At 54.3% G+C, this 25416-nt stretch overlaps 3 protein-coding genes across 11 annotated transcripts in view; 1 reads left to right on the top strand and 2 right to left on the bottom strand.

The window, feature by feature from the left end:
- Positions 1-1475, bottom strand: part of CEP104 (centrosomal protein 104) — a 30417-nt gene extending 28942 nt beyond the window's left edge. For 2 of the 3 annotated variants that reach the window (XM_081306655.1, XM_081306656.1), the window contains exon 1: positions 557-1262. In XM_081306655.1, coding sequence (XP_081162781.1) covers positions 557-782 — 226 coding nt within the window. In that variant the 5' untranslated portion in view covers positions 783-1262. Of the gene's footprint in view, positions 1-556; positions 1263-1287 lie in introns of those variants that run through there. The other variant, XM_081306657.1, reaches the window with a different exon arrangement.
- Positions 1476-1708: 233 nt separating this feature from the next.
- Positions 1709-18168, top strand: DFFB (DNA fragmentation factor subunit beta). Of its 7 annotated transcripts, XR_014023589.1 has the most exons (9): positions 1710-1968; positions 2627-2753; positions 6718-6906; positions 8042-8121; positions 10406-10576; positions 10968-11060; positions 12138-12238; positions 16290-16521; positions 16634-16716. XR_014023589.1 is itself a non-coding variant. In XM_081306662.1 (8 exons), exons 1-7 carry the CDS (start codon positions 1846-1848, stop codon positions 12240-12242), a joined length of 888 nt encoding a protein of 295 aa, XP_081162788.1. In that variant the 5' UTR covers positions 1709-1845; the 3' UTR covers positions 12243-12288; positions 16290-16716. The 7 variants fall into 7 exon arrangements, 6 of the variants coding, with proteins under 6 accessions (XP_081162788.1, XP_081162787.1, XP_081162786.1 ...); XM_081306662.1 differs by having other exon boundaries at positions 1709-1968; positions 12138-12288; positions 16290-16716; XM_081306661.1 differs by having other exon boundaries at positions 16290-16716.
- A 1774-nt stretch (positions 18169-19942) lies between these two features.
- On the bottom strand, positions 19943-24893 carry LOC308656036 (UPF0688 protein C1orf174). The gene is made up of 4 exons (XM_081306668.1): positions 24746-24893; positions 22194-22307; positions 20934-21416; positions 19943-20529 (listed from the first exon to the last, which is right to left on the bottom strand). The coding sequence occupies exons 1-4, from the start codon at positions 24758-24760 to the stop codon at positions 20422-20424; spliced, it is 720 nt and encodes a 239-aa protein (XP_081162794.1). The 5' UTR covers positions 24761-24893; the 3' UTR covers positions 19943-20421.
- Between the last annotated feature and the right edge of the window lie 523 nt (positions 24894-25416).

The following is a 25416-nucleotide window of genomic DNA, read 5'->3' as shown; positions in this document are numbered from 1 at the left end:
TGCTGGAAATCATCAGAAGCTAGAAAAACGCGAAGGATCCTCCAGAGCATTCACAGGATGTGGCCCTGAGGGTACCCCAATTTAGACTAAAGCTCCAGAATAAATTTCTATTGCTTAAGCCATTCAGTTTGTGAAACTTTCTCACAGTAAAAACAAGTTATTTGCTAGGGTACAAACACATTTTTTTTGGGGGGGGGGAGGGTTAGGAAACCAATAGAACCATGTTAACTAGTTCTCAGTAACAAGCGGGAAAGGCAACCTATTCACTAGCATAATAATTGCTGTGTAAAACCGTACAACCAGGAGGAAAGCAGGAGTCCCAGATGCGAGGAGTACAAGACGCACAGCCAGCTGGCTCACAGGGCATCTGAAACACCAGCCAAATGACTGCTATCACGGCTTTCAGTGAACCTGACCTTGACCTGATTCAATACCACCTGGAAGGTGCCTACTGAGCTGTGTTGGCCATGTGGAACCGTGCACTGATCTTAAAAATACACTCTGTGACAGCACCTAGACTCACACATTGGACCTTTAAGTCCAAACACAAGAGTACCTCCACTATACCGTGTTACCCCAATAAATCCAAACAAAGTTCTGGCCCTGGAGAGACAGGCAGGAGGAAAGCACCAGTACTTGAAGGGATGCTGCAGCCTCAGTGTGGGCATCGGAAAAGCCTGAAGACCTCTGCATAAACATTCAAGTGTCGCATGAGACGCTGCTAGGCTCTGTAAGGGCCACCACGGACTTTGGCAGAACCCTGCTCTGTGGTACTCGCTCATCTTCACCAGACACTGCAGCCCCAGAGACAGGAATGAGCAGCCCAGCAAGTGCCAGTTGACACTTCTCCCCAGGCCCAGTGACGCTCCTGCTCCCTATTCTTAACCTCCAGCGGCAAGATAAGCTACAAATTAGAAGAAACTCAATTTAGCGACTTCCGAAGGTTCTGCTAGGAAACAATTTCTTTTCGTTTCTTTTAAAACATTACACAATAAAATAACAACTTTGAGTCAAATAATTGTAAGATGAAGGGGCTTCGGAGAAATCTGACACTTAGTAAGTAACCCTCTCCCGCCCCTTGCCAAGGCCCAAGTTCAACCTATGCAGGGCCAGAACCACGTTCTTCCATCCTCGGCAACCGGCCCGGCCCGGTCCGCTCCGCGTGCAGCGAACGCCGGCGGAGGGAAGGCCGCCGGGGCGGGCGGCGCCGGTGCTCCCGCAGGCCCGGGCAGGACCCCGCTGGCCTCCGGCTGCCGGCGCGGCGCGGACGGGAGTCCCGGCGGGTACCTGCGGCGACGCGAGATCTCGGCGCAGCCGCCCAGGGCGCGCGGGGGGTGGGGCGCGGCCGACGTTCTACGGTCCCGCGCGGGCCGTCGCTCCCTCTGGCGGAGTTCGGGGGGCGCCGCCGTCGCCGTCCCCGGCTCCGGCAGCCTCAACCCCAGGCTGCGGTGGCAGCCGAGGAGCAGCCCGGGCCGCCTCCACCCAGCGCCCGGGCCGCCTCCACCCAGCGCCCGGGACGCAGCCCCGCTGTCATGACAACCGGGCCACTTGCGCCCGCGCGCCCGCCTCCGCGCCTGCGCTTGCGCCTGCGAACGAGAGCAAGCCTCGGGTTCGGACGGTGCCTGCGCCTGCGCACGGGGGCTGGCCTCCCTTCCAGATCGCTCCTGCGCCTGCGCACGGGGGCAGGCCTCGGTTCCGGGTCGCGCCTTCGACTTCGCGCGGTGGCAGGCCTCGGTTCCGGGTCGCGCCTGCTCCTGCGCCTGCGCGTACGCACGAGCGCGCGCGAGAATTCCGGAGCTTCTCCGCTGAGCGAGCAGTGTCTGGTTTTCCGGGATCCTTACCGGGATGTGCGCTGTGGTCAGCCAGCTCAAGACCGTCAGGCTGCGGGCCTTGCGCAGCGCACAGAAGTTCGGCGTGGCGGGCCGGAGCTGCCAGGAGCTGCTGCGCAAGGGCTGCCTGCGCTTTCAGGTCCGCAGGGACTCGCAAAGGGTGCTGGTTGCTGCGCGCACTGTCCAGGCGCGGCCAGGGGAGCGCGAGTCAGCGGCAGTGGGGCCCGGGAGGGCCGCACCTGCCGCCCGCTGCAGCTGGGGTCGTGCAGCGTGTACCTGCACGGCACTGAATGGCCCCCGCGTCCCTCCGCCCCAGCCTGTCCTTCGGCAGAGCGAAGGCCTGGGTCACTGCCGTCGGGGCATCCCAACCATGGGGACAGTTTTTTTTTTTTTTTTTCCCCTGAATGGGTGTAGACCCTCGCTGGGAACATGCATGAGCACGTGGGCGGCGGCGGGGAGTTGCTGGAGTGTTGAGGGACCATGTCCCGAAGACTGGCAGTGCGTGAGGCTGTGCGCAGACTGGGTCACGGGCTCTGGGGATGCACTCAGACACCAGTTCCAAACAGGCTCGCGTTTTACGTGCCCTCGAGGAGTTCGTTTTAGAACGGCGAATCCGCACTGCAAACGGCCTCCAGTTGGCATGTCTCAGGCACCTTGGCTGTGATGCCAGTTTGGACGTGCACCCAGAAGGTCCTGAACTGGGTTCCTGAACAGCTCGCACCTTTTGTTTGGGAGGCCAGCAAACAGCAGCTCCTCTGCGCTCTAGCCTAAGCGTCCTGCTCCTCCTGCTTCCCTAGCTCCCCGTGCAGGGCTCTCGGCTGTGCCTGTATGAGGATGGCACCGAGGTGACTGAAGACTACTTTCCGGGCATCCCTGATGACGCCGAGCTCGTGCTGCTCACCGAGGGCCAGACATGGCAGGGCTGTAAGTGCAAACACCTTGGAGATGGGCGGGAAGCCGCACCGAGGCTCAGTCCAACTGAGTTTTCGGTCCTCTTGCTCGGGAGCTGGGTTGATCAGTTGATTGTCTTTTTTTTTTTTTTTTTATTTAATTTTTTACTGCTAACAGGCAGAGGCTGAGGCTGAGGCTGCAGTTTTCTGGGTAGTGGGAGCCAGGGAGAGAGCTGTGAAGGCTGGGGTCTTGCTGCTGCTTTTTGCAGGGCAGGGCAGGGCAGGGCGGGGCCCATCTGTGTACCTGGCTGTTTTCTAGTAGTGTTTGCTGAGACCTTGTCTGCAGGGCTTATGTTGAGGGCTGTCTTATTGGACACTTGCTCCAACAGGTGGTTCTTTAGGGATATCTGAATTGAAGGCCTGGAGTGTGATTCTTAACTTGGTGGACAGCAAATCTGCACTGTTTGTGTTACAACCCAGCATGGAGAGTTCTTACCCCTGGTGGAAGACTCCTTGGAGTGCCAATCCTCTGGAGGGTTCCTCTATAAAGGATATTGAGATGGGTGTCCTAGGAAGGATAGGGTGTTCCCAGGGGCTTAGTCCTGCCTCCTCTGCCGAATGGGAGAGAGAAGCTGAAGAGTTTGTCCACATCTCCAGGCTGCAGGGTAGGGGCTCACTGCCAGCATGAAACATCTGGACACAATCACCATAATGTCACCTGGGATGGCCCTTTGTGGGAGGCAGGAACTGGGCACCTCTGGATCTTTCCTTTTCTTCCCTGGTTCCTGGTATAGTTTGAAAAAAAAAAAATGCCACAGGCTGCTGTCTGTGCCAACCTACCTCCCAGTCTTTGTCTCCTTTGTCTCTCTCAAGTTTCTCGTGGTTCTCTCTTCTCTCTACTCCATCTTCCTTCCTCTACTAAGACCTTTCCTAGGAAGACTTGTAAAGAAATGTTGAACATTAAAAACAAACAAAAAAATAAAAACAAAAAACCCCACAGTGATTCTCAGGAACTTGCAAAGATAGGAAGGTTCCATGCACCTTTTACCACTTGTCCCAAAGTCACTTCTGGCATAACCCTAGCATAGCATCTAACCCAGGAAGCTGACCCTGGGGCCACGTCTGTGAACTACTGCGATGACTCCTGGAACTACCTGTTCAGTCAAGGTGCAAGGTACTTCCACTCGTCATAATCCTCCTGGTGCTGCCCTTTTATGGTCCTGCCTGTCCCCACCTATCGAAGTCATTGCCCCTGGTGACCACTCATATGGTCCATCTCTATAATTTGTCATTTCAAGAATACTAGGTGGCTGGAATCGTGTGATGTACGGCTTTCTGGGATGGGTGTTATTTATATAAGTGTTGAGTGTCAGCGGTCCACTCTTCCCCATTGTGTGACTTGGTGGTACCACAGTTAGCCTCACCTTTCGCCTGCTGGGGGACATAAAGCTGCTGTGAGCAGTCATGCCTAGGTTTTTGTGTGGATGTGTATTTTCATTTCTCTGGGAAAGATGCTCAGGAGTGCAGTGCTAGGTCATATGGTTAGCATGTGTTTAGTTTTTAAAGATAAGAATGTTCACTCCTAGCTGGGCACAGTGGCACACATCTGTAATTCCAGTGGCTTGGGAGACTGAGACAGGAGAATCGCTAGTTCGAAGCCAGCTTCAGCAACGGTGACCCTGACTCTAAATAAAATAAAAAATAGGCTGGGGATGTGGCTCAGTGGCCAAATGCCCCTGAGTTCAATTCCTGGTACCCCCAACAACACACAAAAAATGTTCACTCTTGCCACTTTCATTTATTATTGTATTGGAGGTACAGTGCTAGGAAAGTTAAGAAACAAGGCCCTCAGATTGGAAAAGAAGTACTTTCCCTGCAGAGGTGCACTGTTGTAAGTAGAAGTCCTCAGGGATCCATTAAAAACACTTAGAACTAAGAATGGAGCGTAGCAAGCTGCACGATATGAGAGCAGTATACAAAACCACTTGTATTTCTATCCACATACAGAGGGCAATCTGGAAATGAAATAAGGAAATTAATCAAGTTTATAGTAGCATCAAAAAGAATAAAATACTAGGAACAAATATAACAAGAGAAGCATAAAACTTTGGGCTGGAGTTATAGCTCAGTGGTGGAGCACTTGCCCAGCACACATGAGGCATTGGGTTTGATCCTCAGCACCACATAAAAATAAACGTATTGTGACCATCTACAACTAAAAAAAGAAAAAAAAAGAATTAAAAAAAAAAGAAGCATGTAACTTTTACTCTGAAAACTACAAAACATTATCAAAAGAAATTTAAGGTGGGAGTAGATGGAAAAGCAGCTCATATGTGTGGATCAGACAAACCTGATATTGGTGAGGTGGCAGTACTCTCCAAACAGGTCTTCAGATTCAGCACAGTCCCTAGGGAATTCCAGCCGCTCCTTTATAGAAGTTGACATGGTGATTCTGATTTGTAATTCATGTGGAATCACCAGGGACTCAGAATAACCTAAACAATCTTGAAGAAGAGCACAGGAGGACTCACGCTTCCCACAGTGGTGACCAAGACCATGGTCCTGGCCAGGGGTGAATGTGTAGATGAGTAGAATGGAGAGCCCAGAAGTAAACACGTGGTTACTGTTTCGACAGGGGTGCTGATAGTAGTTAGTGGGGGAAAAATAGTCTCTTCAGCAAGAGGTGTGGACATAACTGGACACTCACACAGAATGAATGTAGTACATGCAAAAATCAACTTAAAATGGATGTATGACCTAAATGTAAGAAGTAAAAGCCCAAAACACTTGGAAGAAAACAGGAATAAAATCTTCATGACTTTGGGTTTGGCAAAGGATTCTTAGATGTGATACCGAAAGCATGAGCCATAAAGGAAGAAACAAATTGGTCGTCATAAAAACTAAATAACTCTGTGCTTGTCTTTCCGCTCTTCTTAACAGTGTCTTTTGCAGAGCAAATTTTTATTTTTCATGAAATCCAATTTGATGGTTGCTACTTCTCTGATTCTGCCTTTGGTATTAAGTCTAAGAAACCCCATTGAACCCTGGGCCCTAAGGTTCCTTCCTGCTGTGGAGAGGTGGGTCTTGTGGGTTGGTTTTGAAAACTGAACCAGGCTTGACTCCCCACTTGGCCTCCCTGTGCTCCTCTTTAGAATCCCTGGACCCTGTGGCGATATTCTGATAGGGCCCTTGGTGGCTGGTCTCTCTTGACCCTGAGAACTTGTGGGAGAGCTCCCTGCCCTGGGAGTTGTGCAGACCTCTGCGCCAGGGCAGGAAGCATGGTTGGGAGGTCTGAAGAGGGGTCTCCAGGGAAGGCCCTCAGAAGGGGGTGGTTCAGTTTAGAAGAGAGGAGGCCAAAAGGAGAGCAGGGGTGCTCAGGAGGTGCTTTCGCTCTCTGACACACGTCCCTACGGGGGCAGAGGGCGGGAGCTGGTGTGTAGCTGGCTGCTGGATACAGCTGGCCAGGAGGAGGGCCTGGACCCCTTGAGTCTGAATTCTAGCAATCCCCAGGCTGAGGGATTGAGGCCTGCTGAAGTTGGATCTGGAATGTCCCTGAAGGCTCGTGTTGAGGGCTTGGTCCCCAGTGCAGTGGTGTCCATTGGTGGGGCTTTGGATTGGATCCCAAGGGTTCTGATCTCATCAGTGGGTTAATCCACTAGGGAGCTCACAGCTGAGTGGGCTCTTGGGAGGTGGTGGAAATTGGAGGAGTGGGGCCTAGTTGAAGAGAGTGGTCCTTGGGGGTCTCTGCTCCCTGGATGCCATGAGGTGACAGCTCCACTCTGCCAGGCCCCTGTCCATGATGCTGTGCCTCACACAGGCCCAGAGTAGTGGACAGAACTGACCATGGACTGAAACCTGCAACCAGGAGCCGGAAGAAACCTTTCCCCCCTTAAATTGTTTTCTCAGGTATTTTGTCACAGAGACAGAGCTGCAGCCTCTTCTCTGATCAAGGCTTCCCTGGACTGAATGCATTTCTGTTTGTTCCCTGCTGGTGGCAGATGTGAGTGACATCAGTCGCTTCCTCAGCATGTTTCACGAGGCGCAGGCTGGGGTCATTGAAGCTGCAAGGCAGCTGCTTTCTGGCGAGAGGGCCCCCCTGAGGCAGAAGCTGCTGGCCGACCTCCTGCACACTGTCAGCCAGAACATCGAGGCTGAGACCCGAGCCCAGGACCCGCCCTGGTTTGAAGGTGTGTGGGCTGGGGAAGGGCCCAGGAGAAACGGGTCTGTCAGGTCCTAGTGTCCACAACCAAGAGCTGGTGTGTCCTTTCAGGGAGGCGGGACAGGATGTGCTCTTCCAGAGCCTGGGGAACGTGGGGAAGGCACCAGCAAGGGCTCGTGGAGAGTCGGGTAGCATCCAGGCAGCCTCCAGCTGCCCTTTTTGAATTTATTACTCTTAAAATGTTGAGGTGAAAACGAGTGCAGCATAGAGTTTACTGTCTTGGCCGTTGTTAAGTAGGCTTGTCTCCCAGTGTCTGGGGGAGAGTTTGGTTTCAGGACCCCCATGGGACCAAACCCTCGGGATGTGCAGATGTGTTGCCTGCAGCTGCTTGCATTCCTGCGGTCGTCCGCCGTGTGGCGGGCCGCATGCAGTCATCCTCCGTGCAGGTGGGCTGGGGAGCGGCAGAACAACAGGCCTGTGGCCTGTATAGGTGTGATTTCTAAGCGCCTGAGACTTGTGGCTGGCTGGACTGCAGATGAGGAAGCGAACGGCATCACAGTCCAGTGGCACTGAGTACCCACTGTCATGCTGCTGTCACTGCCGTATGGCCTGGGGACTCTTGCATCTTGTACCTGTTGAGCACTGATCCCAGCCTGATGCCCTTCATCCTACTTTCCATCCGAGTGTGATGACTCTGGGTGCCTCCTGCAAGTGGGACCATGCAGGGCGTGTCTGTGTGACAACTTACCTGGTGAAGCACGCGCCCTCGGGTTTGTCCTCGTGGTGCCTGTGTCAGCACTGTCTTTCTAAGGCTGGGCAGTGTTCCGTTGTGGGTGGGTGCGTGTGGTTTATCTTCTGCGAATGCACACTGGGGTCACTCCTGCCTTCTGGACTGGTCTTGGAAGCCAATTGGAGGTAGCCTGAGGAGTTGGCACCCATCTTGGAAGAGGAGGGCTGTTTGGGCAGCCAGGCAGAAGCCCTTAGTGCTGTTTGAGAGGCCTCAAAACCAAAGACCAAATGAGGCCCTGCATGCCGCCACCCTCGGTTCTCTAGATGAAGCTGGCCGACCACGAGGTCTGCCCTGCTTGGCAGGCAAGCCCAGCCGGGCACAGCTAAGAGGCCCTGGCTGCCTGGACTCTGGGGACTCTTCTTCATCCTTACAGGCTTGGAGTCCCGATTCAGGAACAAGTCGGGCTACCTACGATACAGCTGCGAGAGCCGGATCCGGAGTTACCTGAGAGAGGTAAGTGCTTTTTTGTTCAGGCCAGCTGTGCCCAGGGCTCTGGGCCCAGGGTGTGGGAGGCCACTTTTCTGCTGGTACATCTCTCCTGTGCCCCACCTCTGAGGCCATTATTGGGTGCCCCAGTGTGCTAGAACCTGGGATGGAGGCCTGTGGCTGGGGTTGCTGAGGCCCAGCAGAGCCACTTACTCCCCCTCTGTTTTGTGTGGACTTCTTCCTGCTGGTGAAGAGCAGAACTAGCCCCTGAGTGTTTCCATGTGGCAGCAAGTTCCACATGGAACTTGACCTGAACTCTCCCAGACAGACACCCTTTCTCTCTGTGCCTCACCCTGCTTGGGCAGCAGCCTCTTGCCAACACTCTGGGGCACAGTGTGGTCATCTGAGCTTGGAGAAGAACTGCAGGGCCAAGTGGCTGCATGGGGCTCTGATGCTGGCTCCTCCCTGGGAGAAGCTTGGCCCAGTGGCATAGGAAGGAGTGTGACACTCCTGGACAGCTGTCTGCCTTCAGGAAGGCAGGCCTTGGGTCTGCGGTCCTGGCATGGTCCCTCTGCTGCTCCTCAGCAGATCAGACCTGTGTGAAACGTGGAGTGCAGAGTGGAAGGGGATGCTCCGTGGAGCCTAGTGGGCCAGGTGTCTGTCCCAGGAGCGTGGGCCCGAGCTCTCCAACGTACTGGGCTCTGTGTCTCCATTCAGGTCCTTCCGGGTGGGACAACAAGGTCTTGGCTCTGGCAGCTTTGTTTGCTTTTGGTCCCTGCAGGCCCGCTCGCTGGCAGGAGTTGAGCCAGCTGTAGAGCAGGGGGTGGGTGTTGTCTTTTCATGGTGTGCCGTCCCTGTGCCTATGTGGCTGCACAGACTCTGCGGTCTCTTGGTCGTCTCCCTCCACCCCTACCTTGACTGGGCCCTGCCACGCTTGTGGGACTGGATGCAGCTGCATGTGCCTCCTGGTGGTCCTGCTGCCACCAAGGACGCCCTCATGTGAACACTGCCTGGCTGTGCCCTGTGGGTGACCCTGCTGTCACTGAGGATGCCCTCCTGCAGGCATGCCTGACTGTGCCCCGTGGGGTGACCTTGCTGCCACTGAGGACACCCTCCTGCGGGCATGCCTGGCTGTGCCCGTGGGTGACCCTGCTGCCACTGAGGATACCCTGTGGGGTGACCTTGCTGCCACTGAGGACACCCTCCTGCGGGCATGCCTGGCTGTGCCCGTGGGTGACCCTGCTGCCACTGAGGACGCCCTCCTGCGGGCATGCCTGGCTGTGCCCCGTGGGGTGACCTTGCTGCCACTGAGGACGCCCTCCTGTGGGCATGCCTGGCTGTGCCCGTGGGTGACCCTGCTGCCACTGAGGATGCCCTCCTGTGGGCATGCCTGGCTGTGCCCTGTGGGGTGTCTCCAGGATACTGTGTGTGGTGCTGCCCCTGTGCTGCCATCCTCTATCTGCCCATCTGTTGCTCCTGCCAGGAAGGGGCAAGCACCTGTAGGCCTCCTTATGCAGACGATGCTTAAGCATGGGTTTCTTCCATGGTGACCAGGAAGTGCCAGGGCAAGTGCTAGGGCGAGCGGGCAGACTGAGAGGGTGCTCAGAGCTGAGTCCATCTCGTGCCACCGTGACTAGGTTGGTAGGTCTAGCTGAGGCCTGAGGGGTCAGCGGCCTGAGCCACAGGTATGGGTCACTGCCTCCTCTGTCACTTGGCCCTCCTCCTGTGGCCCTGCCCTCTTTTCTGAAGGTGGAGCCAGCTCCACACCCCTTTCTTCTTTCCTGTATGCATGGGTTTCCTCCCCGCACTGGCTGGTGGAGGGTTGTGTGCTGTCCCAGAGCTGCGCCACGTGGGCAGGCTCCCTGTACCCTTGGTCTGCCTTACTTGCTGACGTGCTGCCATCCCCTGTCTCTGCACCTCCCAAGGTCTTGGTGGCTGGCTGTCCCCGTGTTCCCAAGGAACTCAGTTCACTGGAATGGCAGGGCTGGTCCTGGTGCTTTCCCTCTTCAGGAGAGACCCAGCCTTAACCATGACTACTGTTGGCCTGTCCCTAGGGAGGTGGCTGCTATCACTGTGTGATCTTAGTTCCTATCCAGCCTGGTAACCAGCATGACCATTACCTCCAGTTCATGGGCTCAGCGATTTCATAGCATGGGACAGCTGGGCAGTGGGCAGGCCTCTGACCACAGGACTGGGTTTGGGCAGGGTCTAGTCCATGTGGCCAGAAGGGCAGGTCTCTGAGGACCTTGAGGCTTGTGGGTTGGAAGTCTGACAGAGGCTTTGGGACCAGCGAGGCTCTGGACTCTTGCAGGTGAGCTCCTGTTCCCGAGTGCTGGGCGCAGAAGCTCGTGAGGAGTACTTACGGATCCTTGGTGCCATGTGCCAGAGGCTCAGGTCTGCGCAGTACAACGGCAGCTACTTTGACCGAGAAGCTGAGGCCGGCAGCCGTCTCTGCACGCGGGAAGGCTGGTTCTCCTGCCAGGTGAGCAGTGTCCTTCCTTCTAGGTCAGCCCTGGTGGCCTGAGCACAGCTCTCCTTGAGCGAGGCAGGAAGAGTTGAACCCTTGGCTTGCCTGGCACAGCCTGTGGGAAGGGGTGGCCCTCACATTCAGAGCTGGTAGGGCAGGCCTGTGAATAGCACTGAAGGCATGTTCTCGTCCCAGGACTCAGTTCGAGACCCTCTGGCCTGGACAGAGGGCAGCTGCAGGAGCGAGAAGCTCTGGCCTTGGCTTGTGCTGATGTTCATGTGCCCGGAGCCTTGCCATCAGCTTTCTGGGTGGCAGAGTCCCTGTGTGTCAGGATTTGTGGGGGCACTGGTTGAGCTTCACTCCCTGGTGGGGGCATCAGCTATAAAGAATGCTCTGGGCTGCACAGGCACACCCCCGGTTCTGGCCGGGCCACCTCCTGACGTCCAGAGGAGCGTCATTTCACATGGGGTCTGGAGGCTGGAGCAGTGATGCAGTGAGGGTGAGCCTGGCCGTCTGCATGTGCTTCCTGCGTGCTGCTGTCCTGGGCTCCCTTCTGGGACATGAGGCATGGTCCAGTGTTGAGTGGTAATGGCTCCAGGGTGTGGCATTTCTCTGGGCCCTGCTGCAGGATGGGGGGGCACCTGCAGGGGGGCCTCCTGCCATGGCAAACTGCAAGTGCTTGTACAGTGAGTCCCCACACTGGGGCCTTCCTGCTGGGTGTTTCTGACAGCAGAGCTGGGTGGCCAGGGTGGCCTCTGACCACTGGGATTTCCTGTTGGACCATTCCTCATGGCGATAGGTGGTGATGGTGGAAATGTCCTCCTTCCCAGCTGGCCAAGCATACAGACTCCCAGGGGCTCACTGCACCATTTGCTGAGAGCTCACTCTGTGCCAGGTGCTATGCAATGAGCTGGGGACAGAGATGTCTCCTGCCTCTCTCTCGTCCTCGAGGAGGTCCCAGAGTAGTGGGAGGTGGACAATTTGTGAGGGTGCCAGGGCAGAGGTGGCTGTGTGCTGGGAGGCTTCGAGGGGTGCAGAGGGTGGCAGGTGCGGCCATAGTGCTCAGCAAGAGTCCCACAAACATCCGAGGTGTACAAGTATTGGCCCCGGGAAGGTGGCAGTCTCCACCGCGGCATATTCACCCAGGTGGCTCAGCTTCTGTTGGTCGCAGGGAAAGTCCAAGAAGCCTTGCAGAGCATCATGCAGTGTGGTCCTGCTCACCCCTCCCCAGCCATGGCCCTGGCTGTCAGCACCTTCCCCACTTCCCAGGAGGTAGGGGCAGCTGTGTGTGGTCACAGTGCCCTGGGACAGCTAGAGAAGACTGGTCTACCCAGCGCGGAGACATGTAGGCACATGATAAGACACGTCTCTAGAAGCCCTGACAAAAACTAACTTGTCCCCTTTGCAAACTCGGCAGATAGCGTCAGGGGCAGTGAGGGGGAAAGGAGATGGCCCCAAAGGCAGAATTCCTGCCCTGCTCCTGACAGCAGATGCTTCTCTGCCCAGTAGGCTCATCCCAGGGGCTGGAGACCAGTTCAGGGGCTTCATCCTCGCCTCCCCTGTTCTATCACCGCAGGGCCCCTTTGACCTGGACAGCTGTGCATCAAAGCACTCCATCAACCCCTACAGCAACAGGGAGAGCCGGGTCCTCTTCAGCACCTGGAACCTGGATCACATGTGAGTCTGCGGCAGGGGGACCTTTGGGAGTGCCTGTTGCCGAGACTCAGGTTTGCAGACAAGAAGAGCAGCTTGCAGGGGTCCGGGCCCTGCCAAGCAGCCTGGTGTGTGTTTGCTGTGCTGCGTGGGTCTGGTCCAGGGAAGCAGCCCCGTGTGTGCATGTGGATGGGCTGCTGGACAGACATGTTCTGCCTGCTGTCACAATGCATGCCTGACATTGAGCCCTCTGCTCTCTGTTCCCACCTGTGGATGGGCCTTGTCTGGCCTTAGTGCCTGACTCCCTGTGGCCTGGTGCTGGGCTCTCAGAGGCTGGTGCCACATGTTGGAACTGGAGCTGTGGCCATGGCCTGTGGGGAAGTTGGGGCCAGCAGGGCCATTTCCATAGCTTCTTGTTTGCAGAGCTCTTCACAAGTCCTGTGTCTCTGGTGGCTGTCAGTGTCACAGATGCCTTCCACCTGGCTGGCCTTCAGCTCTCCGCTCTCTGATCACAGCAGATGTAGGTGCTGGGTGTGCTCTGGGAGGAAGTCGTCCTGCCCACTCGTCACGAGGATTCGCCGAGTTCTCTGCTGGTTTGTTTGCTGGGCTCTTTCTGACACCGAGTGTCCACATGTGGCCCTCCGGACTGTCTTGTCTGCCCTGGAACTCTTCACGCCAGCCTAGAACAAATACAGATGGTGGTGGCGGAAGGCCTGGCCTGAGCCGGTGATGGTGTTTGTGGAGTACCCGTGTCAGTTTCGTTCTCTTTTATAAGATATACATGCTTTCAGTTGTGTGCAAAAGTGTCGATTTTACCAGTGGTCATTAAGATGAAGGAACACTGGTCTGTCTGTCCTTTCTAGCCATAGCCACAGCCTTCCCCTGATGTATGGGGCTCAAGACTGTGCACATGCTTAAATGTGGAAGAGCTAAAAAGCAAGCCACCTGTGAAATAAAAGGGCACCGTCCTCCCACTCACATGTTGTGGCGCAGAAGGCCAGTGGCAGGTCGGAGAGGAATCCAGACTTTTCAGAGGTCTGGCATCCGGCAGTGCAGGGGAGCCCTTCCCTTCCTGGCAGCTGCAGGGGTCCGGCCAGGGCCTGGCTCCCTCAGCACTCTGTGTCCTTGGTGTTAAGGCCACACATTTCTTCTTGCCTGGCTTACTTAACAGCAGCCCTTGAGATCCTTTTGTGGTTCTAGAGGCTGATTTTCATCATTTTCCCAGGTACCCTGAGGTTGGCACTTGTCTCGTTAGCCAGGTTAACTGCCTTTTGTTTCATCCAGCCTGAGACTTGTGTTGCCCCATGGCGGTGCTCTCTGCTGGAACACAATCTCTGTGGGGTCAGCTGTTCCCAGTGTCCAGCACAGTGTCTGTCTATAGTGGCTGTTTGGTCAATATTTGTGCAATATTTTATTGCATGAGTAAATGGACCTGAGTTTATTGGAGCTACCCTGTTCTGAGCTTCCTGCCCACAGCACCTTCTCTGCACTTCTTTCGGGTCTGTACTGTGCTTTCCGTTGTTGCCTGAGTGGTCCTTCCTCTCTGCCTGTCACCGTCCTTCAGTGCTTGGAACGTGGGTGCTCAGCTGTGTTCTGTCGTGGCAACCCTAAGTATCTTAACACCCGAAGTCTGCATCGTCCTCCTCACTCTGGCACGCTATTCTCCTTTTGGTGGTTGTCCCCCCGACTTTAGTCCTGCTTGTGTGGTTTTCTGGCCGGTGTCCTTTACATCACCAACACACCACCCATGTCTGCTCGCCAGCACTCTGTGTCTTATCTCGCCGTGCTGCTGATGGCCGGGGGCCGTGGTGCATCTTTATGGAGGTGTGAGGAGCAGACTCTCAGCCTGCATGTGTCTGTCCAGCTCCTGCTCGAGAAACTTCCATCAAACACTGAGTGCTGGTTGACAGGCACCCGCTTCGGTGCCTGAAGGGTGATACGTTGTCTCCTGGCATTTGCCTGCTTTTCTGCCTTTTTAATGGAAGTTTTAGTTTTTCTCCTCTCTGCAAATGATATGTCTGGGGGTCAGTCTTTCTTTTTGGTTCTGACTGGGACTTGTGGTTTCTGTTCTGAAGAGGGCTCTTCTTCAGTCCTGGAGAACTCACAGGTGTTTCTTAGGCACCGTTGAGTGTGGTTGGGCCTTCTTGTTCCGCCTCCTGGTGTGGTCTCTGATCTTCCAGGGAACCAGCTCTGTGGTGCTGAGTTTCAGGTGACTGACTTCCTGCTGTGGACTGAATTGGCACCTCAAAGTTCACATTGAAGCTCTGTCCCCCCATGTGACCACATCTGCAGACAAGGTCACTGGGAGATAACTTAAGGTGATAGGAGGTCACAAGAGGGGGCCTCGTCCAGTAGGATGTATCCTTTGAAGAGGAAGAAAGCATGCTCTCTTGCCCACACTAAGAGGCTGCTGTCTGCAGGCAGGACGTGCTCCCTGACCAGAAGGACCAGGCCTGGGGCATCAGCCTTGGGCTTCTGGCTCTCAGCCTTGGAGGACAGTCTGCACGTCGGCTCCGCCCCCCAGTCTGCAGCAGTGCTCTTCACTAGTGGCCCTGCAGTTCCACATTGTCCAGCCTGTCTGTTGCAGATTATGCCCTTCCTAGAAGTCAGTGCTACCAGCCTGACCTCTGGGGGCGCTGGGGACTGGGGTCAACTGTAGACTGTGCTCCCGAGGCTTGGGTGCTCCAGGCACATGGGGTGGCTGGAGGAGTGGTCACCTTGTGTGCCTCCTCCCTGGCTGGTGCCAGGCTAGGTAGCCTCAGCTGTGTGACTCAGAGCCACAAGCACAGCAGCCGTCAGTGGGGCTGGGAGTCCTTTTAGAAAGTCTGGAGTTGGAGGGTGGTCCAGGGAGCTCGGCACCCTGCATGGGTTTTCTGAGGCGAGGTGTTTTGGGCAGTCACTTGGCCCCTCCCTGGCCTTTGTCTTGTGTAGGGACAGCGCTGCTCGTCCAGGTATGGCTCCTTGGTGGTGTGTGGGCTGGGTCCAGCACTCATCTGGGGTGGAGCTTTTCCTGTGCACACCCATGTGCTGGCCTGTGGGCTTCTCTCTGGAGTGTCTGTGCCCTTGTCCCCACAGACACCCAGGGTTGTCAGTGGTGCTGAAGCAATTTCACACTGCTGCTTGCCTGCTGTTCCCGAGCCGTGTTGGTTGTGTTCATCTGGACTCTGCCCATGTGACACCGGCCCGAGGGTGGATGACTGGAGATAGGTACAGATGGTACCTGCCCTTCGTGCCCCTGCCCCTCCCCTGATGCTGAATCCAGGTGTGGCCACGTACCTTAGCAACAGGAGGCAGATGTGGCTTGACAAGTGCTTGCACGTCAGATCTTGTCCTCTTGATCACCCTTGGGGATGCAGGGCCATTGGGGAGAAAGGCCCAGGCCCAGCTGACCCTCAGGAAGTGCAGCAGCCCTGGGAGGGCCTGCAGGGCCAGCAGGAGACCCTTTACATGGTGGAGGGGCGGCTGACTGGATGGCATGGACACTGGATGCAGAAGGGCCTCCCTCTCTCTACCCAGGGCCCTGGGCACGGCGTAGGCCCCTCAAGGCCCCTCTGATGGCTAGAGTGTGGTGCCCTCGTGCATCAAACAGTGATTTCTGTGTTCCTGGCAGCTCAGTACCTCCTTTTTCCTGTTGCTCTCACTTATGTGATAAAGTATTTTTCTTAGCTTTTCCAGGCTATGGGGTGAGGACAGAGGACACCTTGGTGCCAGATGACCTGTTCACCGTGGTCCCATCTCCTTACTAGATATCTGGTGTTCTCTTGAATTGGTTGCTTATAAGTGAAACAGATTTATACAGAGTAATGGCATGTTTTTTTTTTTTTTAAAAACTAGACATGTAAGATTAGGACTAGAAAGAGACATACTGAATAATCCTTAATCCCCGTCCCCAAGGTAGGAAGCAGACATGAGTTTGAGGTGGGAGTCAAAGGTGACTTTAGCTTCAGGTCAGTTTTAAATTTCCTGCCTTGGGGGTCCATCTTGACCTGGAAAAAATGGGACACAAGCCAAGTTGCTGGTGGCGGCTCGTGGTGATAGAGTATGATCAGCTCCTTCTCCCCTGTGTTCTTTTCAGCATTTTTGAACAGTGCCCACAAATCAAGTGTTAAAGAGTAAGACGTGCTACACTGGGCGCAGGCTCTGCTAGACAGACCTGCCCATAGGTACCCGCAACTTGGGGACGACACAGGAGTTCGAGCTGGGCTCCTGCAGTGTTGGCTGAGCCCACCTGTTTCACTGCCATGTGGTCCTTCTGGGATGTTCCTGGTGTGCCTCTAGACTCTAAAGATCCCACGCTGGTCTTTCCTGTAAGTGGCCAGGCACTGTATGTTTTAGTGACAACGGGCGAGTAGGAACCGTACCACATCTGGGCTATGGCACTGCGTCAGCAGTGTGACCACCTCTAACCTGGCTTTGCAGAATAGAGAAGAAGCGCACCATCGTGCCCACACTGGCTGAGGCCATCCAGGAACAGGGCGGGAGAGAGGTGGACTGGGAATACTTCTACAGCCTGCTCTTCACCTCAGAGAACCTCAAGCTGGTGCACATCGCCTGCCACAAGAAGACCACCCACAAGCTCGAGTGTGACCCCAGTAGGATCTACAGATCCCAGAAGAGGCCAAAGAGGCGGCGGCCTGCTCGAAAGTGCCGGTGACCCGGGTGCCGAGTCCTTTACCCTCCACAAGGCCCAACTGTGCCTAACAATAACAGGTGCGATTTAGAATTTTGTCCTCACTCCAGTGGTTCCTGGAAGAAAACTTCTTCAAATCTGATTTCAGTACAGTTCAGAGTCTGTTTCCTCTGCCAGAGGACATCTTTTGGGTGCTTGCTGGGCGCTTTTGTCCGGGAGTCATGCTGAGCTCTGGCCTTTGGCACTGGTTCGCCAGCACTGCATGTGCTCCTGTGGCAGTCTCCACGCTCACAAGGCCCCACAGCCGAGCCTGGCTGCTCCTGTGCCTCAGTTTTGTGCTGGTCTCCATTTAAATGGCAGTTCCATCTCTGGATCCTTTTAAAAGCCCCAGAGAGAGATGTGTTGCTTCTGGGGTAAAAGTCTGTGCTCCATGGAGAACTGCAGGGTTACTGCTGTGAATTATTTAAAACTTTCCAAATGTCTCAGTGGGGAATAGCTGAATGGCATTATGTTGGACCTTGCAAGCTTGCTTTTCTTTTAGGTAAAAAATGGTTGGATGTCATTAATTTCATGATTTGACCTAATGCATGTACATAGTGCAAAACTGTAATAGCTTTAAGTGTTTGTAAGTGTTCATGTGTAGAAATGGGAAGCTGTTGAGTGCACAGGGGGCTGGCTATGCAGAGTATGACCTATTGGGTTTTTTTAAAAATATGTATTTTTTTGTTGTAAGTGGACACAATACCTTTATTTTATTTTTATGTGGTGTTCAGGATCAAATCCAGTGCCTCACGCATGCTGGGTGAGTGCTCTACCACTGAGCCACAGCCACAGCCTGACCTGTTGGATTTTTAAATGTGCGTAGGAAGCTGGATATAGTAGACACATGCCTGTAATCCCAGCAGCTCAGGAGGCTGAGGCGGGAGGATTGCAAGTTCGAAGCCAGCCTCAGCAATTTAGTGAGGTTCTTAGTAATGTAGCAAGCACCATTTTAAAATAAAAAATAAAAAAAGGGGGAGCTAGGTCTGGGTCTCAGTGTTTAAGAGCCTTGGGCCTTAATCTCCAGTACCAAAAACAAAGCGTATTATGTGCAGATAATCTGGGAGGAAACACCAAGCTGTGCATGGCAGTGATCCTGGGCACTTAACAGGAGTGGAATGGGTAACAAAGCGCTAATTTCCTACATCATGCATTTGTAATACTTGAATTTTTAAAAATGCGTTTTATAATAATTCATAATGTACTTTGTAAAGATAAATTTCATAACATTTGGATTTTTACACTTATGCCATTAGAAAAAGCAATAAAGGTCTCTCTAAACTGTCAGGAGTCTGCTCATTGGGAGTGACGAGAATAAGGCTGAACTGAGAGGCTGGAGGCCATTAGTGGCCGACCCTAATCCGCCATCTGCAGAGACCCAGCAGTCTCGGAGCACAGCTGTGGTAGAGCTGAAGTCCCAGCTCAGGGTGGTGTCTGCTTGGCCTGTCAAGGGCACGAGGCAGAGGGAGAGTTGGGCTGGTAGCCAGGATGCCCGGCACAGGAACTTTCTGGAACTCAGAGGGTCCCACCTGTGCAGCAGGCTGTAAGCCTCTCTAGTCCAGAGAGGGCTGCTCCAGGTACCAGTGGGGACTTGCCCTTTGTGGTGGCTCACACCTTCAGGAAGCGCCCCTTCCTTCTCTCCTGGGCACACTGAGCACTGTGCTCCCCAGGTCTTGTGTTTAGAGATGGTTTCTAAGAAGTCTTTTTGTAATAATGTGGCCTCCTGTTGCTTTGGGGCTAGGCCCACAAGGCAGATGCTTGTGGTCAGCCTGTGCAGAGGGTGTGCGGTGCTCACGGTGATCTTACTATACGCTAGTGTGTTCTGAGGTTTATTTTCTCTAGTGCTTAGTGTTCATGTGTGCTGTGGGTTGATTCCCTGGTGTTTCTGCAGGTGGCCCTGCATCTGGAAGCACAATGGAAGGACCTCTGCACTGGGTCCATTTGCTCCAGAGGCCCTGCCCACCACCTGGGGCCGCTTACTATACCTGTGATACCTGTGCCGTGGCAACTCTGCTTCCCTTTGATAGTGACCTTCAGGGACTTAGGTTTGCCATCTCTGCCACCTCAATCCTAGATGTCACATGAGGCTTCTGGGACTGGCTCAAGTTGCATGACCATTTAGGAAGGGCCCTACACGGGTCAGGTGTGGCAGAACCGATGGTGCTCCCGCCTAGGCAGTGCAGATTACAGACTGCACTAATGCAGCAATCTAAAGATGTAAATTATTTCCCCTGGCTATCAGAAAATGACTACAAATAAGTTTTGAATTATATTCAGTCAATGGATAAATGGCAGAATCTTCCAGAGCAGGTGACGGTCACAGATAATGGGGATCACAACAGAAGCAGAGAATGGTGCAGGGAAACTACTTGCAGGGAGGGCAGTGGAAGGAGCCTCACAGGGCTTGTCACCTGCTGAGTGGTCTGCTGTGTTGTCACTTCCTGTTACCTCATAGGACGGCTGACAGTTGGCGGGCAGCCTGGCTACACCCAGCCAGGACTGGGCAGGAGCCCAGACAGGGAGCCACTCCTTAGAGAGTCCTGTGTGTTCTCAAGGGCCGAGCACTTTTCCTGTTGGTACAGCCAGCGGCCAGGCTTCCTCCTCCTAGGTGCTCTGCTGAGCCCTGGCGCACAGCTGAAAGGAAGAGGCTGGGAAAGCCCCCATGTGCTGCACCCCTTTGTCCACTGGGGAAGACACATCATCAGGTGCTTCTTGATACAGGTGGGGGCTGGGGAACATCCCCAGGTAGGGCTCAGGTGTGGGGGCCCAGGGTGCCACCTGAGAACACATGCAGCCGAATGGTATACCTCACTGGATGGTGCCTCCACCACGCAGAACGAGGGAGGCAGTCTGACCCTCTTGTGGCAAAGGTGAGTGAGCTGTCAACAAGGACAATAGGGCAGGGCAGGGCAGGGGCTGGGTTGCCTCTCAAAGCCTGTCTCAGCAGCCTTACCTCTCCTGCAGGTTAATGGGCCTAAACAGTGGTCCTGGCCTAGGGACAAGGTTCATTTCTTCCCTTGGCTCTCAAATTTTTGAGGAAGGAGTAGTTTTAGGTACAGTACTTAAAAATTTTTCAAAATATATTTTTCTTTCTTTCCCATGTGTATTTTGTAAAATTTCAAGGTCAACACTAGCTCTACACTGCAGTGAGGACAATCCTGCAAGCACTGGCACTGAATTGATGAGGAGTGATCAGATTCTGATAATGGAAAAAAAAAAAAAACCTTGCATATCATAAAACTAAGGAGCTCAAGGGAAGGTTCCTTACAAAGATCATACTCACTTAACACGGAGCCCTCATGGCTAACCCACGCCAGCACCACAGCATACAAATGTGACAAAAGATGCCTGCACCCAAGCAGCAGCTGCAGGGCTGCACGGACACCTCCCACAGGCATCTGGTGTTCTGCACAGTTCTCTTAGGGGTGAAATCTGATTAAGACATTCTCTTGGAGATGCACTGTATATAAATTGCATAATTTGCTAAACTGTCAAACTGTTAACTATCCTGAATGTGTCGAAATAATTCTGTGCTTCTCTACATTTCTGCATCATCGTCATCCTCATCGTCTTTGGCTCTGAAATGCATTTTTCTGAATTCTCGTCTGCTCATTGAAGGACAAGCTGAAGAGGCTGGAGGCAGGTCCTTAGAGGGAAGAAAACACAGACTTCAGTCCCAAATGACACAACGAGAGCATCTGCACGCATAGTTCACCTTGGTTAGCTCTGGTCTGGCCGAGTGGGCCTCCCTGTTAGACATGGAAATGAGGAGGTCCAAGCACCCATCCCTTGGTAAGGAGGACTCTGGTTCAGGCAAGAGAGGGGCAGACAGATTCAGGAAACCACAGTGGGGCAGGGTGCTGGTGCACCTGGAAGGTGCCCGCCTTTCTCAATGGCAGGATTCTGAGCCTGGGAGCCGGAGGGAGTGCCCTGATTAGCTAACCCTTATTTTTTTCTCTTGCACTAAAATTATTAAAGTGTATTAACTTTGTGGCGAGGCCTGCTTGCAGGCCTCAGATGCAGCAAGGGAGGGGGATGTGCCACTCTTACCTGCATGAGTTCAACATTTCCAAAAAATCGGCTCACTGGCATGGGCTGGTTGCTGTCATCGTCTAGAAAGACGCTGTTGTCCATCTGAAACAATGGCTTCCGCACATCCTCTCTTTCCAGCGCCACCTGGTCCTGCCCCACAGAACAGCCATTTGACTCCTCTGCCCCTGCCCCTGCGCTGGGTTCCTGCGTAGACAGACCATCTTCAGTCTTTGCTGAGCAAGGGTCACTGGCAGCTTTACAAGGGCTGTGGGGAGGCGCTGCAGCCTCCTGCTGTGTAGCCACACCAGCCTCATGGCCTAGGAGAAACATACTGTCTTCTGCAAACTCATTTTCACAAGGGACCTTGGGTGCCACTTTTGGCAAAGAAGCACTGTCACTTTTAGGGACTAGTTTCTGTAATTCAACCTTCAAAAGATGACTTCTGTCACACTTGAACTTCTTGGAAGTCCGCCTGTCTGCAGCCTTGTGTGATGAGGAAGTCTGCCAAGAAAGAAGAACGTAAAGGGGAAACTAGACACATCTAGCAACCACAGGCCTCGATCCCAGAGGCTCCTGTTTCTTCTCACCTGAGACAACATAACTCTTGTCACCTTGTGTCACCACTGGAGGGACAGAATACACACTAATGGCTGAGGATGAGTCTAGACACAAACCTTGTCATTACTCCATTGCTTTCGGTTTTCCCTGGGGGGGGGGGGTGTTTCCTGAAGCATATGTTTACTTTTGTTATGAAATTACAATACGAGGATCCAGTCTCCACTCATTCCTACTAAATGGAAGCTCTAGGAGTTTTTGCATTATTCTCCCAAGCCTGGTGTGTGGGAGGTGCTCAGCAGAGGTTGCTTCATGGACTTCAAGACTTACAAGCAGCTGAGCAAGAGACAGCACCAGCTGCCCAGTGGGCCAGGGACTCGTTGGAGACAACAGCTCAAGACTATCAGAGGGTCCTTTCCTAGCCCCCTGAGCCTTCCTCTCGTGGTTTGGGGTGAAGCAGTGTGACAATGCACCCTCTTCACTTGGACAGGCCACCTTCAGAGTGAACAATCGTGTCTTGGAGCCCAGGTCTCTGACACACATAATCATCCTGGTGGCAAATGCCAGGAAAGCCAATCTGGACTGCACAGCACAGCCTTCTGAAAGCAAAGTCAGCAACACCAGGCTCTCCTCCGATGGGCCCTGGGATCTAAGCTACATTAGCGTCTTGGAGTGATAACTTAGTATTTAGACCCTGGTATTCTTCATGGCAACAGAGCTCACCAGACATGCTGTTTTGGCAGATGTGGAGCCAGTGACATCCTGGGCAGGGGCCAAGCTGGCTTCAGAGCAACTTCGGGCTCGTAGGCGCGCTGAAGATCGCACTCCACCTGTGAGCTAGACCAGATGGAGGCTCAGTCAGAGGATGCTCCCAGGAAAAAACATGAGCATGCAGCTGAAGTCTCCCAACTAGAGAACCCCCCAGGTTTTTACCACCTTCATAGGAAGGCAGCTGTGGCCTGAATATGCACAAACAGCTGTGCCTGGGTTTAGATACAAGATCTGCTGTGCATGATTTTGGGGGCTTGGGACAATCTGTCCCCTCACTGTGTATGTTTGTAGGACCATGTTAATGGACTCAAAATCATCTCAAAGTGTCTAGAGTAAGCAGCACATATCCTTCCTCATAAGGCTCTCAATCTTTGATGTGTCAAGTTCTTGACAAAAGGTAAATGAAAACGAAGGCCAGTTCCTGGCCTCCCCTCCTTCCCTAAATGGCAGTCGTAACTCTAGCTTTAAGCAGGTAGCTTCTTCCAGATCTTACTGTCAGCTGCTGTCTACTTCTATCTTATTCTAAAGACAAAGGAAAGGCTTCTAATAAAAAAAAAAAGCCTTAACATTTAAAATAACCTTACTTAAGAATAATTTTAGGTTTTCAGAAAAGTAGCAAAAACAACAGAGCAACACTAAAACTTAGCATTGATTCTATACTGTGAACTTTGGATGATATTTATATTTCCTCTGTCTTTCCATGAATACTTTTTTATTCTGTTCTAGAATCCAGTCCAGGATATTACACTACACTTAGAAAATAAGTTCCAAAGTTCACCTTAAAAATTGAAGAGTATAAAAATGAGTAATAAAGAGAAGAAGTGAGGAATTAAGGTAGAAATCACAAGCTCAGAAGCTGTTGCCACAACGGGCCCTAGAACTGGAAATCCATGAGGTGCCAGATGCAGGTGCTCTGCTCAACAGCAGATGGAAAAACAGAAAAGGAACAAGCCAGCGTAGGGTAGCAAGTCTCTGCATCCACCCTCCACCCCTGTCATGGACTCTGTCCAGCTGGAGACAGAGCATTTGAAAAAGAGTTGGGCTGCAACCTGAGGAAGGAGGGGGCGCCCCTGCTACAGGCAGTACAAGCAAGGGGCTCCTGGCCAGGGTCAGGGGCTGTTGCATGGTTGCTGGGGCCAGGCTTATGTCACCTCACAGCACAGGGCTTGTTGGGAAGAGCCCTGCAGCAGCAGTTCTGTCACTGAATGTGACACTGCCAAAAGCTGCTGTGCACCTCTCTCAGGGACAAAACTACCACTCAGCCCAGACAAGTCCATGTCCCCACACTGTCAGTGAATAAAGAGGAGAGAGATGACAATGTCACATCACAAGAGACTGGGGGGGAGGGGGAGTGTGTGTGTGTGTGTGTGTGTGTGTTCCCAAGTGGAAGGGCTCTCAACAGCAGCCATGAACTGAAGATTGGTACATCATGTAAATCAAACAGAAAAGGGAGGGAGCCTCAGAAAGGCTGAGTGCATCACGTACACCAACATGTGTAATGGAACAAGAGAGAAAAGGAAAGGAGAAAAGCTCCAAGGAATAGGGAGTGAACAGTTCCCAATCTACACATCCAGGAACTCAACGAACCAAACTTCAAGTGGTGTAAATGCCAAGGTAAGTGGGGTAGATCCAGACACATCAGTGTCAGTCCTGAAAGTCCTGGAAACAGCAGGAGACCAATGCCATGGGAAGGGAGCCGTGGAGGCCACGGGAGAGCATCAAACACCTTTAAGGGACCTGAAGAAGACTGGCCTCCAAGAACCCCAACCCAGCCAAGCTGCCCTTTGAGATGAAGGCAGGGCACAGACCTCTTCACGCTACAAGAAATACAGAGAGTTCTTCAGGTTGGAGCCAGTGACCCCAGACAGCGATTTAAATCCAAAGAAAACTGGGCCAGTGGGGCCCACTGGCCACGCCTGTCATCCAGTTACCCAGGAGGCTGAGGCATGAGGATCACCAGTTCGTGGGCAGCCTCAGCAAATCAGCAAGACCCTGCCTCAAAAAAGAAAGAAAGAAAAAGACCGGGGATGTGGCTCGGAGGTAGATCACCCCCGGGTTCAACGCCAGCCACAAAGGACCGCAGCGGGCCGGTCAAGTGGTCCGGTCCTTGGAAGTTTTACAGGCACATCCCCTCCTTCCCTCTCGGCGGCTAGGGCGAGCGGTGTGCACCGTGACGCGGCCACCGCAGGACCCGGCGGTCTACTCGCGTCCAGTTCCCGACCCGACACAGGAGGCGGCGGAGCAGGCCGCCGCGGGCTGGGGAACGACCTCGGGCGGTGAAGACGAGACGGCGCGGACGCCCCAGCCCCGCGACTCGCAGGAGCCGCACCCGCAGCGCTCGGTGGCCGAGCAGCCCTCCGGCGCTGGCGCTCAGCCCCGGGCCGGCCGGTCACGTGCCGAACTCCCGTCCCGGGCGGCGGCAGGCGGCCCCGGACTCGGGGCACCGCGGGAGGCCGGAGCCCCCGCCCCCGGGGGGGCGAGGCCAGGCGGAGGCCGCCCCTCACCTTCCTGCTCCTCATGAGTGTGAGCGGCGCCGCTGCTCCCGCGCCCCGCCAGCCGCTCCTCCACAGAGCGCCAACCCCGCGCCCCTCGACTCGCGTCTGTACGGCGTCTGACGTCTCCACGGAGCTGGCCAATCGCGGCTCGGCGTCTGCAGCACGTGACCTAACAACTTGGGTCTTTACGTAAGCGGGCGGGGCGCAGCTCGGAGGATTCGGACCTGGAGGCGGGAGGCGGGAGCCGGAAGTCGAGCGTACTTCGGGGCCATGTTTGAGACTGGCACTTCCTCGGCGCGCCTGTGGCCGCCATGTTTGAAGCGGGTGGCAGCCGCGTCTCGAGGCGCCCCAGCCGGGCCACGGCGGAGCGCGTGCGTGGCGGCTGCTGGGTCCCACCTGCGGCAGGTCCTGGGGTGGCTCGCATCCAGTCCACGCTGCACTTCCAAGAAATCTTCCTCTAATGATATGTTATTTCTCTTTCTTTTTAAAAGAGGCGGCCTCGTCAGAAGCATTAAGGCCTCCGGTTAGACTGCAGCGGTTGGGAGTGAGCTGCCCCAGGGCCCCCGCATCTTCTGTAGCGGAGGTGCGATGCACACGCGGGTCCGAAGGCACCAGTGCTCCCTGCTCTTTTCAGTGCATTAAAGACGCGAGTCCGTGAGGACCCTGCGGGCTCCTTTCCT

Source organism: Spermophilus citellus, assembly GCF_964194105.1.
Source record: "Spermophilus citellus genome assembly, chromosome: 9".
Classification (NCBI taxonomy): domain Eukaryota; kingdom Metazoa; phylum Chordata; class Mammalia; order Rodentia; family Sciuridae; genus Spermophilus; species Spermophilus citellus.
This window is presented reverse-complemented; position numbering and strand designations above follow the sequence as displayed.

Coding starts and splice junctions, on each gene's coding strand:
- DFFB (XM_081306658.1), top strand. CDS start 1,846: ATGTGCGCTGTGGTCAGCCAGCTCAAGACCGTCAGGCTGCGGGCCTTG. Junction 1,969..2,626: donor AGGGCTGCCTGCGCTTTCAG/GTCCGCAGGGAC, acceptor CTGCTTCCCTAG/CTCCCCGTGCAGGGCTCTCG. Junction 10,577..10,967: donor AAGGCTGGTTCTCCTGCCAG/GTGAGCAGTGTC, acceptor TGGGCTGCACAG/GCACACCCCCGGTTCTGGCC.
- LOC308656036 (XM_081306668.1), bottom strand. Junction 21,417..22,193: donor CTGCCAAAACAGCATGTCTG/GTGAGCTCTGTT, acceptor CTTTCTTGGCAG/ACTTCCTCATCACACAAGGC. Junction 20,530..20,933: donor GAAATGTTGAACTCATGCAG/GTAAGAGTGGCA, acceptor CTTCCCTCTAAG/GACCTGCCTCCAGCCTCTTC.